The 17,586-nt window shown below is 41.1% G+C and overlaps 1 protein-coding gene across 1 annotated transcript in view; it reads right to left on the bottom strand.

Moving 5' to 3' along the window:
• The window catches only part of LOC139711977 (membrane-associated transporter protein-like), a 39,102-nt gene extending 21,768 nt beyond the window's left edge, over nucleotides 1-17,334 (bottom strand). Inside the window, exons 1-2 of the mRNA XM_071623821.1 lie at nucleotides 16,400-17,334; nucleotides 13,824-14,578 (exon numbers count right to left, since the gene is read on the bottom strand). Of these exons, the coding sequence (XP_071479922.1) occupies nucleotides 13,824-14,578; nucleotides 16,400-17,334 (1,690 nt within the window). The remainder of the gene's footprint in view (nucleotides 1-13,823; nucleotides 14,579-16,399) is intronic.
• Nucleotides 17,335-17,586: the final 252 nt, after the last annotated feature.

The following is a 17,586-nucleotide window of genomic DNA, read 5'->3' on the forward strand; positions in this document are numbered from 1 at the left end:
GATAATGCATTGAGCAATGTTTGTCGGTACTCGCATTCAGAAAGAAAACGGGAAATACGTTTTGGTTATACGAAATGATTGATAACGCAGCAAATCGCATGGCCTCTTGGAACAAATGTCATGTATAATTGATGGCTTTGCATAACTTTCATAATCATAATAAGGTTAGAAATCTGAGCCATTACCTGCCCTGGAAAGGGGATTGTTGTTGCGAAAGACTGTAGGAAGAGTGTAGGAATGATCATTTACATGACAATGTCAAGCAGCATTTTACATCCTATTCTCATTTGTAGCAGTACCCTTCATTCATTCATTCATTCATTCATTCATTCATTCATTCATTCATTCATTCATTTATTCATCCATTTTCCGTTTCCCACAGAAACATAGATATTTTACAGAAACTGAATACGCAAATTACATCACAATACACTTTCACTCGCGATGGTATCTCATACATAACAAGCTCTTCTGTGTTTGAATACAAAACACATTTTATGTTTGGTTACGGAACGCATGCACGATGAATTCTCAATATAAACGTACTGCTTGGCTACGAATATGTGACATTTTGGTTGCGTTTTTAATCATACTTGGTTTCGTTTGCGCTCTATGTCGTGATATGGAGAGAAAAGCAGCCAATCAAACACCCACAACTCCCCGTTTAGCATATGTCTTTTTGCCTTTATCAATTGAATCAATTTTGAAGGAGGAATTAAGTAATCCATTACAAAAGATAATTTCTTTGTTCACAAAGTCAGCGGCATTTTTATTCGGTGGATCTGAGCTGGTTAATGAATTCTTAATCCCGTAGTTAGTACACAATATCTATCAGAATGTTATGGAAATACAAATCTTAAGTCTATGTAATCAAATGGAGAGAATAGCTCAAATTGTAGAAGTCTTTATAAGACTTAACGTAGAGTTCAACAGCATTGCTACATCTGAACATCCTCCCTCCGCAGCCGCTGTCCATCGAGGCGGGTATGTCGGAAAATGTCATTTTGTTTCCATGGGGACGGGAGACGGGCAAGACGTGGATCGACCTCGTGACGTATATAGTGAATCCTGGTGCACCTTAGAAGTCTGCAAAGTAATTTTTGTCTGTGAGACTTTTCTTCTGCTATCTTGCCCTCTCTTCCTCCTACTCTCTCTCTCTCTACCCCCTCTATCTCTCCCCCTCCCTCTCTCTCCATCACCCTCTCTCACTCTATCTCTATAATGCTCCATTCTTTTCATTATTCGGACTCTTTTTATACTGGACATGCTGGACGCCGTTGAGTATCATCTCTGCAGTCGATATTAACGGCTGCGTCTCGATGAGGTGTCAGTGTCTGTGAAAGCGACGCAAATATATTGCTTTATGTCCTGCCTCAATGGACAAAGTGTTTCCGTTCGTTTTTCCCTCCCCCCTTTTTTTTTCTTTTTCTTGTCCTCGCTCAGTGTGATTGAGTATACGCGATTCGGATGGCTGTCTGCTTACACCAACTTTACTGTGGGAAAGAATCACAATTTTGTCGTTCCATCCTCGCCCTTTTATAAATCCAAATTTTGCACGCGGTGATACTGCAAGATATTTCAGCGTCTATCTACATGGGACCGCACCTATTCACCCAAATATGACTTAAAAGTCCTCTTACAATTCTTTTTTTTTTACATCCAGGCGGGGCCTCATTATCCCTACCTTAAACCTCCGCGGAGGACAGTAAATTTTTGAGTCATTATATCACAGTCATGCATAATCAGAAGCATGCATTATTTTGCAGAAGCCATAGTTTACCCTCAGATCATAACTGTTACAAAATTCTGTTTCCCTTGAGTTTATGAGTTTTCATTTTGTACGCGACCACTAAAATGTTCATATTACATCGTAAGCATTTTAATGTAAACATCAATTCTTGACCTAGTATGGATGTGAAGCTGTCATATTTAGCTACAGCTGGAGCCTAGTTTTGTTCCACACCATCCACGATGTTCAGTAAAGATGAACTTAATCCAGTTTTAAAACTTAGGACTAGTGAGGTGATGGAGAGACATCATTTCTAAAGGAACAAAAAAAAAGAGGAAATATATAATAATGTCATTTCTAACACATATTAGATTTTCTGAGAAAAAAAATCTGCTGATATAAATAATTTCATACTAGCAAATAATAACAACAACGATAATAATTATCATAAACACAATTGCATATACATATATCTAAATCTGCCCTATACAAACGCAATAGAAAATCGCTTATTGCGTTTCCACCAGATGATGCCTGTACAGAGTTGGGCAGAATTTCTTCTGGACGTGAACTCAATATGTAAACCTATAAAATGTAACGCGCGTCCACTCCTTCTCAAACAAACAAACAAACAAGCAAACTGAATGATAAAGTTCAGCAAATTTGCAAAAAAAAAAAAAGAAGAAGAAGGAAGAAACATGACCATATCATTGCTGATGGCTTTCCTGATTTTACTAGGGCTTTGACCTGAGTGAAGAAGCTTGACTGACATCTAATATTGACAATGATTAATGTTTGACAGCAATTTGATATGGAGCTCGACTTTTATCTGGGATTTGGTGCTTTCAGATTTTCCTTTGCGCTCATGTATCGGCCGATGCTATCACGGTAATGGTATGGTGTCTATTTCGTAATTTACGAAATGTGTATTGAATGGTAACTGAAGGCGTCAAAAAGAACAGGTGATACTCACGTTTTCCATTGTCAAAGTGAGCGCCAAAGAGAAATAATGAATGCGACATGAAAGAGAACGCTATTCTTATGCTAGGATGTCTTAATAAATGGCTATTCTCACGTAGAACTACTAACCAGTGTAGTCTTGACAGTTCCTAAAAGAATCTGAACGATTTCAGTGTGCTTTCGAAATGCTTTGGAAAAGTGCATGAAATGAAATACCCGCCCGTCGAGCCTTCCATGTTACACATTCTTTGTATGGTCTTTAAGTGTCTTTGCTGAGTACTCAGCCATAGTGTCTACGAGGACGCAACTTTTTCCCAATTTATGTGGGGAAAAAAAATCATCGAGTGAACGCATGCTTTTTTTTAAACTTTTCTCCCATTGATATGGAAAGAAAAGATTCCATCAACGAATAAACGTATGCCTTTTTTAACTTTTACCCAATTAATGTGGGAAAAAAATACATCATCGAATGAACGTATGCTTCTGGCCACACAAAAGATTTTGAGATTTGTGTATCTGCAATAGTGAATCCGCTACCCCCGAGGTATGACACATCTCCGTTGATTTGCATCCACAACAAACCACTTTCCTTAGTAGGAGTTCTAAAAATCGAATTGAGAAAATCTGAGATAAATAACAGAAGATGATATCAAATAAAAATACCACGAAAACCATTTTGAAATATCCCAATATTTTATCTTATTTTATCTATTATTATTACTACTTATTTTATATCTTTTTTGTTTGGGGGGGGGGGGGGGGGGGGGGGGAGTCACAAAATGATTTGCTCTAAACACCAGCGCAGCAGGATCGTGGGCTATTGTGATGCAAACGGCGATCTACGGATAGGGCACAGTGCGTATTGGGAAAGCTCTCATCGGAGATCCAGCACGCATGTTATTGAGTATCAAGTCTAAGGAGCGTCAAACGGGATGAATAGCACGGAGAGAGCCTACCACTCGCATCCCTCCTAGAGCCGCTAATGCATTTCAGATTGGGGAATGGATCAGCAAATTGAGATCTTCTGAAAATGGGACGGACGGTATGATTATTTTGGTATTATGGATATATGGACAAAAATAAAAGTCATGATCGTAAAGCACTTTGGATTGGTCGGAGAGAAAAATATTTTTTCCGATGGAAGGGGATTTGTCTTAGATAAGAAGGGATTCTGGTTAAGATATCCAGTACAGCGTGCCTAATGTTTTTCAATAAGCATTTCGAGAATATTATTCTTTTCATTATTCTTGTTTTGTCTGCTTTCACTGTTATCGTATATCTATGATCTCATGTATGCGGTACAATGGTGTTTATCGGATTAAAGTTTACATCCGAGTGAGGATATAGAGCATATTCTTCAATGAGATAAAGAAAGAGATACAATGCAAAAAAAAAAAATATTGGGAGTTAAATATAAAACACCGAGATGGTGTCAAATTTCTGGTGTTCATTTTCGGTGTTAAATTCATTCATTCATTCATTCATTCATTTATTTTATTTCCACACGGCCACTTATTTCAGCCACAGGCTGTTTTTCAACAAGTCCGTGCATGTTGATTAAAAAAAACAACAGTTACATCACCTCCAGGTGTCACTTCAAAATATAAGACACCTCCAGGTGTCACTTCAAAATATAAAACTAATTACCACGGTTTTCTTGTTGATTTTTAAGTACAATAAGACGAACAAGAACTTTCCGATAAAGTATTTGATTTTGTTTTAAAAAGTTGTAAACACATTTACACCATTGCACAGCAACACCAGTTGGTGTGGTCTCTTGTTGAAGGTGGACTGGTGTTACACCATTGGAATTAACACCAGCAATATCGTATCAACACCAAGTAGTGTCAGTGTTGAATTAACACCAGCGCAGTGTCAAAATATCACCAGCTACAGTGTCAAATTAACACCAGGAAGGGCCAGGTGACCACTTTTCAACACTATCAAATGTACTTCTACACCTGTCGGTGTGGTCCTCTATTGACACTTGATCGGTGTTAAATTTGATACCCACGGTGTTAACTTTAACACCGCTCTTTTTACAGTGTATAGAGGCAGCACAGTTATATCCTCTTTGAAAGAGTCACTGGAGAAAAAGTGATATTGAACAAAGTTTAACGAATGCACGAAATAAATGTACCTTCATGTGAAGATTGTGCAACTCTGTTACAGGATTTTTGATCTGTAACGATTTTACAGAAATGACACTGAATGAAAGCAGATCACTAAATTGTTGCACCCATTATGTCGACTGTCAGTCAGTTATTCTTTAGGTCTGTCTTAATGTATTAAATGAAAGCAAGACACTATTAAACAGAGGGGTGAAGATTGAGATATGAGTTTTCTTCAATTTGTCTCCCTCTGTTTGTCTTAAAGTAGTTAATATTTAATGATTAAATTCCTTCTTTACTATACAAACGTGAAATGTGATATTTTGAAAACCATTTAAATACTTCCTGACTTGGGAGGACACATGACTTAACATGTATTAAGAAATCTGTCTTTCAAAATACAAGGAGATCGAGGCACTTATTTGTAATTTCAGTGAAAATCCGAACAATATCTGCTCTCCATGTGTATTGAATGTTTGGATTTTTCAAGCTGTTGAATCACTCAATAAAAGACTAATGAATCACGTGTTATGTACACCTAAACTGAAAAAGATAGAGATAGAGATAAATGCAGAATTCAACGGCATGAATTTTGAGAATGGACTATTGAAACTTAAACTTAAATGAGAGTGAATGGGTAAATATCAATGGTGTATATCGACCAAACATATTATAGAAACATATTCTCATATATTCCTCTTGAAAAGAAGATATTCATATTCCCCCTCCGTGCGAGTGCGCAAACAGTGCGTTGTCGACAGTCTACTCTCACTTTGGCTGAAGTAGACCCGCGCATATTGTCTTGCTCGTGAGTTGCATAATGAAACAGACGTAAAACTCCGACCAATGTTTGACTCCAGGAGGAGGGATACCAGTGCTACTGGTTTAACCTGTCTTCTCATAGAAGTATGTAGTCTTACATCTGGAGTAAAAGCCTAGACAAAGATGATCAAGTTAACACTAGATGATTTGGGAGATAAAAAGAATAGTCTTGATCAGATCACTGGTATTCAATTGTTTCTTTACTTTTGGCACCTCCCTCTCCTCCTTTCTATCCCTCCTTCACCTATCTATTTAATAGTATCTATCTATCGATCTATCTATCTATTTATCAATATATCTATCTATATATCTATATATCTGTCTCACATCCCATTTTCCTTTCATTTCCATCGCTTGTTCCTATATACCACTTCGTTCCTTGTTGCTTGTATGTTTCTCACTGGCAAGTAATGTGCGTATCTTTCTGGATCTCCCATTTTCTCTCTCTTATCCTTTTGGCTGTTTTTCTTGCCCCCTTGTTTTCTAATCCAATCCCAGGGGATCGTAAACGAGATGTGGTTTTCACAAGAGGATGTTGATACCTCATCTTCATCTTCCTCCAGTCCAAAGTGCTACTTGCCCTTAATGCAGGAAGCGGATACTGTGGAGTGAGGTGATCATGAAAGACGTTACTCCGACGGACTAAAATTGATGCGATGGAACAAGTAGTTCATTGGGGCTGGTGTAACACGGCGACGCGTCCTCTTTCCCTAACTAATCGGCCACTGGCTCTGTCTATAAAATTCCACGTTTATGATACATAAAGATGACTTCTTCTCCTGGGCACCGTTTCATAAAACCTGTTATCAATAACAAGTTACGAAAGAAGTTATAAGCTACTGAAATCCTTGCATCTGATTGGCTGAGAGCAAATTTGTCACAGAAATGATGTATAGTAGTTGTTACTGATAAAAAGTTTTATGAAACGGGACCCCAATCTGTCTGTCTGTCTGTCTATCTGCCTGTCTGTCTGTTGTAACCCCTTCCCTTCTCTGTCCGTTTGTCTGATAGTCCTGTCTGTGAGTCTGTTTGTTGTTGCTTTTTTTTTTCGTTGTCTCTCTTCTGCTTGTCATCCCGGGCGCCATTTTGACCCAACCTGAACCACGAGCAACGTGAGGTGGTAAGTTTCCTTCACGAGAGACGTTATAGTGTTATGTTCATCTCCTTCTATTGCATTGAAAGGTGAGCACTAATCTTAATCTTATTTAGGAATTTCCAACTCCCACCGAGATATTAATAGTTCTAAATATCATACGTGCAATATACATCATAAATACAATATTCATCGAAACAAAATATACATCTCACTATTTCTATCATAACACCAAAGCACTTTGACAAATAAGCAACGAACTGTCGTGACTCAGAACATTATAACATTATACATTAAAAAAAAAATAAGTGTCTGAGCAGACACTGCACGCAGAAATTGGGATATTGTAAGACTGACTGAAACTTATGGGATGGAATACACTAGGGAAGATATAAGACGTCGTCCCTATGATCTGCTGTTTGGCCACTGACCGTTGCCTCCAATTATGCATTGTGATCCCCATGCAGGTGCCTTCTGCGTTTTTTTCTTATCTCTCCGTCCATCCGGCTGTCTGTCTGTCTGTCTCTCTGTCTGTCTGTCTGCCTGTTGTTCACTTCTCTTAAAGGGCGCTATTTCATGAAACAGCAACCAGGAGCCAAATTGAGAGAATAGAGATGTGAAGAAGTCCTCTTCTTCAACATCCAAACCAACTTAGCACGCTTGTGCATGCAGGAATGACATGAATGGGGTAGGATAGCATGGATAGGGTGAGGCGGTCTTCGAAGGCTGTACTTATACGTCGACTGACATTAATGCCATTCGAACATCAGACACAAGGATGAGATTTGACGTCATCCATGATTTTGATCAGCTGTCTGTTCACTGGTCCTTGCTTTGAATTATGTGCCGTGATATGCGTACAGGTGGCATCCGTGTGTTGTTGTTTTTTTCCTGATCCCTCAGCATCTCTGTCTATCTGTCAGTCTGAATGTCGGTCTGTATGCATGCATGTATGTATGTGCATATGTGCGTATGTATGTGTGTAAGTGTGTGTGTGTGCGTGTGTGTGTGCGTATGTATGTGTGTGTGTGTGTGTGTGTGTGTGTGTGTGTGTGTGTGTGTGTGTGTATGTATGTCTGTATGTCTATTTTTGTCTGTCTACGTGTGGTCCTCTTCCTTTTTCCGGGCGCCATGTTACCTAGTCCGAGCGGAGAGCGAGATGAGTTGGTGGTTTCCTCAATGAGACGTTAATACATCATCTTGCTCTCTCTCCCTCTCCATTCCAAAGTGACATTTTCAGAGATGCAGAAATTGGTGAGAGGTGAGTGAGGCGATCATGAGAAACCGTACTCCCGCTGATGGAGACTGATTTCCACCGAAGTTTAGGGACCACAACGTCATCCTTATGATCATCAAATCGGCCACTGAATGTGGCCTTAAATTAGATCATTTACGATGTCATATCAATACAGATGGCATCTGTAATTTCCTGATCTGTCCGTATGTCTTATCTATCTGTCTGTCTGAACGTCGATCAGTCTGACGACTTCTTCTTAAGCTCGGCACCATCTCATCCAACCCAAACCCCAGAACCGAATGAGAAAGGAGTTATCAATAAAAGTGGTTTATTTTCATGTTTTACATTCTTTCTAAATCCGTCCATCTATAATATAATGATATACTCTGCACGTGGCTTATACACGGAAGCGTGGAGGAGGATAGAGTGGGGCTTGGTGGATGAGAAAACTATGAGAGAGGATAATTTGGCTGCTGGAGATTAATGCCATGGAAACTGCTCCAGGATGACATATCGGACGTCCTTTCATTAGCCAGTGGTTCGGACGTGAAATCATATGATACCATCTCAATACAGATGGTATCATTGTGACTGTCGTTCTCCCTCTCACAGTATCTCTTCTTCCTCTCTCCCTCCTCCTCCTCCTCCCTCCCTCTTCTGTCTCTCGTTCCCTCTCTCATCCCCTATCTCTGGGATCCCTTTTTACCCATCCCCAGCGGAGAGCAAATGAAAGAGGAGTTTTACAACAGGATGTTAATATGTCTAGAATGTCATCCCCACTCCATCCATCCCAACTGAAGTTCAGCATCGCGCAGGGAGCAAAGGGAGGATGGGAGGAGGGGGGGGGGGGGGGAGGAAGGAGGGAGGTCGATTATGAGAAAAGAAGCTTATGCGTCCTAAGATTGATGCGATCGGGGAGATGGTGCTTTGTGATTTACGATGTTGTCATTTGATTTGCCGATCGGTCACTCCTCATGCTCCTTCTGACTTAATATCGAAGGATACTATCTTCCCCTAAATGGCATGCTACTTATCGATCTGTCCGTCTGTCTTTCACCTCCCTTTCAATATCATTCTTTCCCGCGGTCTGTATGTTTGTTTATTTCCCTGCCTCTCTATTTTTACCTCCTTCTTTCTCTCCCTTTCTCTATAAACGTCATTTTACCAAACCTTGATAGATATCAAGTAATTACATTTTATATTCATCACAGACATGCGAATCGTTATTGACAATACTGTTTTTTAAATTGTCATCAAGTCCAGTCAGAAAAAAAAATATAAGACGTTGCTCCGCCCGAGCTGACAGTAACTATAGCATATTATCCATGATCATTCTTGACCGACGGAGGTCCCCATACTGTCATCACAATAGGATTGATATCATCATCATCATCATCATCATCGTCGTCGTCGTCGTCATCATCATCGTCGTCATCATCATCATCATTATTATAATCAGGAATTTTGTTACAAAAAGTACACGTATTGCTTTTGGGATAGCGATGATAAAAAAGAACGATACTTGCAAAAAATCTCAACCCAAGGAAATGCTAAATGTTATCATCATCGTCACCATCATCATCTTCCTTATCGTCATTATTTTCATCAAAATCAATTATTTGATGACGCAAAAAAATACACACATGGCCCTTTGGATAGTGATGATAAAAATGGACGATACGTGCAAGAAATTCTAATACAAGAAAATAAATCTTTCCCCTATCATAAATTCGTTAGCACAGTGGTATAGATGGTAATGCTTTGATATTCTTAACAAGACATCTTTGATTGGAACCCTGCAATACAGCAATCTACTAGAGTTTGCCCACAACGTCTCTCGCTTGAACGAGATGTATAAATGAGTACCTGCCAATGATGACGACAATAATACTGACCGGGAGAGCTTTGCTAACATTGTATAGAGATGACCCGGCTTAATAAGTCAAATTAATGATAGATATCGCCATCAACAAAGAATTGACCTGGTGCCAACCGTCGTAGATATCGCTTCGGCTCTTCTCCCAATGACATGTCCGTTGGCCTGAAAGTACACCATAAGGGCTTTCTGGATAGCTGACATGACGCTCCCATGTCATCTGGGGCGCAACATAATTGCACTTTTTCCCTGCGGCTACCAGCCCGAAAGGCATATAGAAATATTGCACTCTCTCTCTATTCTGAGCATCCGCGTGTGCGAGATATCGAAGTGTGTTCTGTCTGGAAATAGTAGTCACGTTTGAGACAGTTTGGATACAATCGTACGTGATGGTAATACAATGATTGTCATTCTATCAATTCTACTGCTATGTAACCTGTAATGCAAAACTGTTATAACAAATGTGCAAATAAAAATTCTTGAAATATGATGAATATAATATATATCATCAATAGATAATGTAAAACAAAATAGATGAATTCCTTTTTTTCCTCCTGCATGGTTGTCCAAAATCTTTCAAACACGTACACACACGTGCGCACACACACATACACGCATATCTCTCTATGTACATTTTCGTATCTAACTAAGATATTTTCCCCAGCTGCAAACTTTCACATATTTTCGATATCATGGAGAGGGTCATCGATGACTGTTAGAGCTTAGATGGTTAGAAACATGGAACAATATAATAGATAAAAACCTTAAATAAAGGTGCGTTTTGAAAATAATTTTTCAGCGAAGAATTCTTATAAATAAAATCGTCTCTTGTCATTTTGGACGGGTCTTTGCTCTTACTATACTCTTTGCTATATGCGAAAGAAATCAAGAGTATTTAGTTCATATTGATCACTGCAGTATATACTCATTACATGGTATCAGTACTACGAAGTTTCACTATAATTTTTGCATACTGTGTAACCGCTTAACGTGTAGCAATATTAAAAAAGTTGTCCTAGAATAACCACTAACTGAAAAGTGACGAGTTTTTTCCTTTATTTTTGTTAGAAGGAGAGAGAGGGGACAGCATAAAAAGCCAGGAGGAGAATAAACTGATTGAATTAATATGTTTCAAATACGCCATATTATCTTTCACCCATTAGATATGGAAGGGTAATAGATGTGAAAGAAGTCACCTGGAGATAACTGCCTCACTATCAAAATGAATGAAATAATATCATTCGAACATCAAAATATAGCAGTTAATAGTTGTAACTGACGTCCCGCGCCCGTTCAATTCAACTGCGGCTTGAGAAGCTGACCTTTACACAGTTGTTGATTCATCACCTGAAATTCAAGCCATTATCGTTATAAGTAATGAGTGCGCCATTTGGTATATAAATCTCCTACAACTTTTAAAAGCAGCGTTTAAAAGCTTAAATAAAACATTCTAACATCGTTTACAATCTAGTAAGGCCAAATATTGTACCAGGCTTGCATATTGGTTACAATAATCATGCTTGTCTAAATTTTCGTAGAGCTGTACGAGTGTGTGCTTGTCTGTGGGTACATATACGTACGCGTGACTTTAACAGTATAACTCGGTGGGAGAGAGAGGGGGTCTTCCTGTTTGCTTTAATGGTCGACTGTGAACAAGCATGAATAATGACGCTTCAACAGCCATGAACGGCATTTAAACGGGCATTCCAGACGATTTTCATAATTTCACATCATGTAGTACGTAAATCGGCAGCTCCATATTTTACTAATAGCCATTTGTGGAATTTATTGTGGTTCTTGAGCAGAGAAACCAATACTCTGAAAAATCTCAAACAAATACATTGAACAATGTTGATTACGTAGGAGCCTCACATATTTCATAGATGTAGCGATGTAATTCAGTTGCAATACCGCTTGCTTAACATGTTCACCTATGTGTAGAATCTATGCATGCCGTTCTTCTTTTGTTCTGCTTCCTTGAGCCCAAATTTATTCATTCTTACGGTGGGGCTGCCATGTCATCATCCTAATTGGTCATTGCAATTTGTTATAAATTTTGAAAACATGCTTATTCCTCATCCCAGTCACTATAGATTTTGAAACCCTATACTCAGTATAACTAATTTGTAGTTGTTCAAATGTAAAAACCTGAAAATCATCCGGAGATCTCCTTTAAGTATGTACTGCAATTGCAATAGCGTCTTTGTTCTTCAAACAGACATATTATATTTTGAAATGGTTTCTTAATAATTATCTCCACAGTCTGTGCTGATTCACTGAAAGAGATCATGCATTGCCTCGAGGGTAGAATTTCATGATCAATTATACCCAGGTCAAGGTTCGTATCATGCCTCCACTGTGTGGAAGCGACGACTTTTCGTACACGGAGCGAATCCGAGTGCTAATGACAACCGTTGTGGTGACAACGCATACTATGTGCGCGTTTGAACGACCCCCGTGCGCTCTGAAGCATCGAGGCGTGGTTTGGAAGAACACTGGACGTTCAATCTAAAAGAGTGGATCTCCCCATATACACGCCAAATCCTCGTCACAAATTCGGCTCAATTCATTGCTACTAGATGAACCACGCCATACAGACTAATTAGCCATTCATTCCCGGTTTATCAACTTGTGAACCCTGACGACGGCCGCTGCATGTTATTAGTTAAAAGCTGGGGAAAAAGTGACAATGCGTCACCAGGGAGATTAGGCGCATAAATTTCCCCCGAAGAGGGTAAATTAGCACAGAAAAAATAGGGGCGCGAGCCGATTGTTAGTGAGGAAAGAGCGTTTCGCGCGACTTCTGCCATTCCACTGCAAATTTACGTCACTCCTCTCTCGGTGAGGAGTTACCATGGCAACGGCGGATGATATCATGTTTCGACTATTGTTCCAAAATAGCATCTTGCCAGTGCACATGTTAAGTGATTGGAGATTTTCGGCGGGGGGGGGGGGGGGGGGAGGGGGCAAGGCAGATGGGGTGTTTAAATCATACTTCAGTGTTTTGCGTGTCTTGACATATGTGACTTCGAGGACTATATGTCAGTGATAGAACGGTCTTTAAAAATATCGTCTGAGAAGAAAGTTCACCCCGAAGGGAGAGCTACATTACATGGGAGCTGTAAAAAAAAATAGCTTAAGTAGAGCGAACACTTGAAAGAAGTTGGACAACTGAAAGTGAACCACGCTAAAACAAATAAGTACAAAACAACAACCACGTGAACATGTGTAAGGCATCCATTCGACAATTTACAGATATCTCACAAGCGCTTTGGTCACGTTTCAGAAGTGTCGCCATCACTGAATATACACTGAAGCTCCAATACTTTTCATGTTATTTTTATGTCCTCCATGGAGGTTATGTGTTTACCGGCATTTGTTTTGTTGGTCTGATTGTGAGCAATTTTACACGACAAGTGAACGGATTTTACGAAATTTTCAGGATAGGTTCCCTGTGGTAACAGAAATGGGTGATCCGGATCATGATCCAGGATTTTGTCTTAAAGGATCTCTGAACTTTTCTATGGCTTGAGTGACCCTTTTGGCCGAGGTTTCAATTTAACCTATGTTTTGCTTAAGTTCTCCCTGCTGATTTAAATGTGCTCTTTATCATTTCGAAAATCTAGAGTATATCTTGAACGTCTTTGTACTGGACATGCCAGAGGGCTGTTTCACTAAGCTCAAAATCAATCCTACGTTCAATGCAACTGGAACAATTTAGGAACAATTTTGGGATCAATCAATCTTCAGAAATTAGGAATTATTTCACAACGCCATTTGAGAACAATATCTCGCACCCACCTTGAAATATTCTAGAATATCTCTTGAACGTGTACGTATCCTTCACATCAACTAGATCCGATCTGAATCTGTCCTAACTTTGGGTTCATTGCTTGGCTCGATATAATTCTAAGAGGCAGTGAAACAGGGCCCATGTTTCCGTAGGCAGTGGGTCATATGTGATACAATTAAACATTAGGCGGAAATTTTCTTACCTAATTTGCTGATGAGTGTCTCCGTGAAGAGAGAGCATATAGAACATGTGATAGAGTAGAGCGCCATAGCGTAGGATCCCAACCTGACCCCGTCGGCATACACTCGCCGGGCCTCTGACCCCGGGGGCGCGATGGGGTTACCACCGTACACCTCCTGTCCCATGAAGTCCGTAAAGTAGAGGGAGTAGCAGAGCAGGGACATCCATCCCAAGAGATGGGTGAAGCACAGGATGCGTAGAGACGGCGGCATGAAGACGATGGAGAGGAGGTAGGTTCCCATGGTAGCAGTCTCCTTGGGTTCCTCCACGCTCTCCATCTGAGTGGAGTCGCCGGGAAGGCTCTGGTACATCCCGAGCATTTTCCCGTCGCTTTCGTCGTCTCCACCCTCACCTTTCACCGCTGGCTTTTTTGTACCGTTTATTCCATTCGGTACTCCGTCGCCACCTGCTCCCGGATGTGAGCTACCCGTTTCCGGTCCTGTCGTCACTCCCTCTGGCCCTGCAGGAGACGGAGCCGAGTTGCTGATGATCTCTGTTTCTCCAGAGCCGTAGTTCTTCTGCTTCTTCTTCTTCTGCTCGATGACGCCGAGTTCAAGCTCCTCGTCGTCATCGTCCATGCCTCCGTAGGTTCCTTCTCGCTTCCGACGTCGCTTGGTCTCGATGGGATTGATCTCAGAAAGCGTCTTCTCTCGCTCGGCAGTGACGGTCAGGAGGACGGCAACTACGAAGATGATGGTTATCAAACCAAAGACGTACCTGGTTAGGGGAAAGGAATGATGCCATAACATGAATTATACTTAGAGGACCAGGAGTCAATATTACAGAAATGTTAACGACTGTTGTAAACGATTTAATAATTGTTGCCACTACAGCAACAACTCAAATGCTTACACTTGATGTTTGCAACTCATAATGATTGCAAACCTCTCGAGAAAGTGGCCCCGGAGCTGGTATTAACAGTTCCTCATCTCACTGGACTCGCTTTTCGAGACCAATGTAACCCCCTTTCATCGGTACCAATACCCTTACCCTCCCCCTAATGCATTTTTTCTTCAAGGAGTTGGGACAGAGATACCTCCCTGATCGATTTATGGTCCATCGTGTCGTCTCTCTCCGACAGGGCTACAGTTGCCACGCTTCTCTTATAATAAGTGACCAGCTTGTGAGGAGACTACAAATGTCGCTCTTTTCCAAATTCTGATCACAATCCTCTACACTCTCATCAGTCGAAGGGCAATGGTCCTTCACGAGAGTTCTGTTTCAACTTCTTGAGAAAGCTAGAGGCTTTACACACTCGACCTTCCTTTTTTTTCGAGAGAGAGACAGACAGCTATTAGCATGACACAGACCCGTTTTGTACATTACAAAAGCTTACTAAAGTGCTTGAAACTTTGCCGGCATCTGTTGGCAATGATATGGTGGTACACCACTCCAATACCCCTAGCTTAAATCCACTTTCTTTTCTTCTTCATTTTGAAAACGACAAGGCAGGAGAAAATTCGTTCCAAGTAAAAAGTAAAATATGACCCATGAAAATTCATGTCACCCTAAACCTGAGTATCAACAGAAAACAAGAGGAAATGGCGTAGCAGAGAGAGAGAGAAATCAAAACCCAGATGTTGTCTTGGCAAAGGGAAAGTAGAGAGGATGAAAAGAGTTAGAAGATAATGGAGAAAGTGCAAGTCTCTAGATGTTCAAGGGCACCGGCGGCTTTTGCTCTTCGAGGGTAATACAGTCTCATACAGTACCAAATCTTCGTAGAGTGCGAGAGGTAAATAACATCTTATATTTGGTATTCCAGAGACTTGCATTTTATGATTTCTCGATCTTGATGGGTGGGCGGGGGGAGGGGGGGAGGGGTGGGGGAGACCCAAAGCAACGGCACCATCAAGAAGCTCTCAACATTTTCATAATATATATACATTTTTTCTCAAATAAACACAATGTTATTTCACAATTTGCCCCGAGAAATAAGACAGCTAGAAGACTCGGTATAGAATTGTAGGTAAAGTTTAGTTTGTTGGGTGTGTTTTGGCGTCTGTTTGTGTTTGCAAGACGATAGTGTGACCGTGGATGACAGCGAGTGACGCAAGACAGTTTTACTGCTAGAGGTTATATTTGTTAGTATTTCATATCACAGGTCTTGAATAAATTGAATGAATTAAACAAATACGTTTTTACTAGACCTAGGAGAAGGAAGGGCGCATTGACCTCGGAGATTTCTTATTATTCACGCTTTGGTGTTCCCAGGCTGTAATCCAACAAAAAGAGAGAAATAATAAACAAAATCGGAATGTCTGCAGCCACTTGTCGTTTTTATGACTCTGGTAAAATTATCACTCGACACATTACTCCTTATCGACAATGATGAATGCGTGAAAGAGATTTAAGAAAGTATGGGAAAGTTATGATATCATTTCTTGAAAAATTAAGCTTGAAAGTATTTAGAAGGCACCGATAACAGTGATATGCTTTGTTGATCATAAAGTACTTTATGATCAAAGGTCAAATGCCAATTTATTTGAAAACAAGTTTTTGAGTGTTATTTTCTTTTTATATATGTGAGTGTTTTCTAACCTGACATGAGCTCCAACTACGGCTGTCCCTGACCCATGGCCCCAGGGAATTCCCCCGATGAGGTATCCGGCCGCTCCTCCGAAGCCAGCCATGAAACTGAAGGTAGCCAAGCCTCGTGCGTGGTCAGAAGGGTGTGTCACGTCGATCAGATAGGCGCGGCTAGGGGACTGACAAGCGTCGCAACTAAAATCCAGAAAGACCACGCCTATGATGGTGAAAATTACGCCACATGCGTGCCCGGACACGATGTGCACGGTCTCCGACCATGACGTGGTAGTTTCCCAAGACGAATTGAGACTATTTTCCGTCATTGCCTCATCCTGATATGACGAGTTATCGTAGGCCGGGTAAAAGTAGGATGCTTCTGTGGCTGGAGTTTCATCTTCGGGTGTGGTCGTTAGGTAATCAGTCACACCAGTTGAGTCCTCCACGTAGTACTCCGTGCTGGAAGATTCGTGCCCACAGACGGTTAGACCGAATCTGTATCCGTTAGGAACCAAGAGCAGTCCTACAAATATGATGGCCGACAAGAGTAAGATGAAAGGGCGTCGTCGCCCGAGACTCGACGCGCACCTGTCGCTGGCCGACCCAAGGAGGGGCATGACGAAGAATCCGACCAGGGGACTCAAGCACCAGATCATGGTCATGAACCGCTGGGGGATGCCGATGCGGAGCAGGACCGGAGTCACGAATGCCGTTTCGGCGGCGTAGCAGAACTCGATGCCGCACACCGTTCCGCTGAGCCGCGCCAGTCGAAAGAAATTCTTTCTTTGGGTGCTAACGCCATCGCTCGCCGTGTGGTCGTCAACGTCGCGACCACCGTCACAGCTTATGATCGGAATCGTGTCGGCGTCACGATGTCCTACCAGACGTCGCCATCCAGCGCGACATGCCCCGATGATGCCGTCGACGATTAGGCCAATGCGAGGGTCCATGCTTGGGACCTGGGACCAACTTTCATAGGTAGATGAAGCAGACAATCACTCGAAGCCAACTTCGGAGATGCGGAATTCTGGGCAGAATCGACTTGATGATAATCGATATATCTGTAGTGAAATGAAACTCATCTAAAAGTTAAGAACAAGCGCTGGCTGGTTGGTTTCGTACACGGTCCCTGGTAGAAACATATGCTAAGTGTAATTGAAAATGGTGAATTCAATGCATAAAAAATGAACCAAACTAATCGA

Source organism: Diadema antillarum, unplaced genomic scaffold (genome assembly GCF_040938485.1).
Source record: "Diadema antillarum isolate AM-2024a unplaced genomic scaffold, OU_Dant_1.0 seq00001741_RagTag, whole genome shotgun sequence".
Classification (NCBI taxonomy): domain Eukaryota; kingdom Metazoa; phylum Echinodermata; class Echinoidea; order Diadematoida; family Diadematidae; genus Diadema; species Diadema antillarum.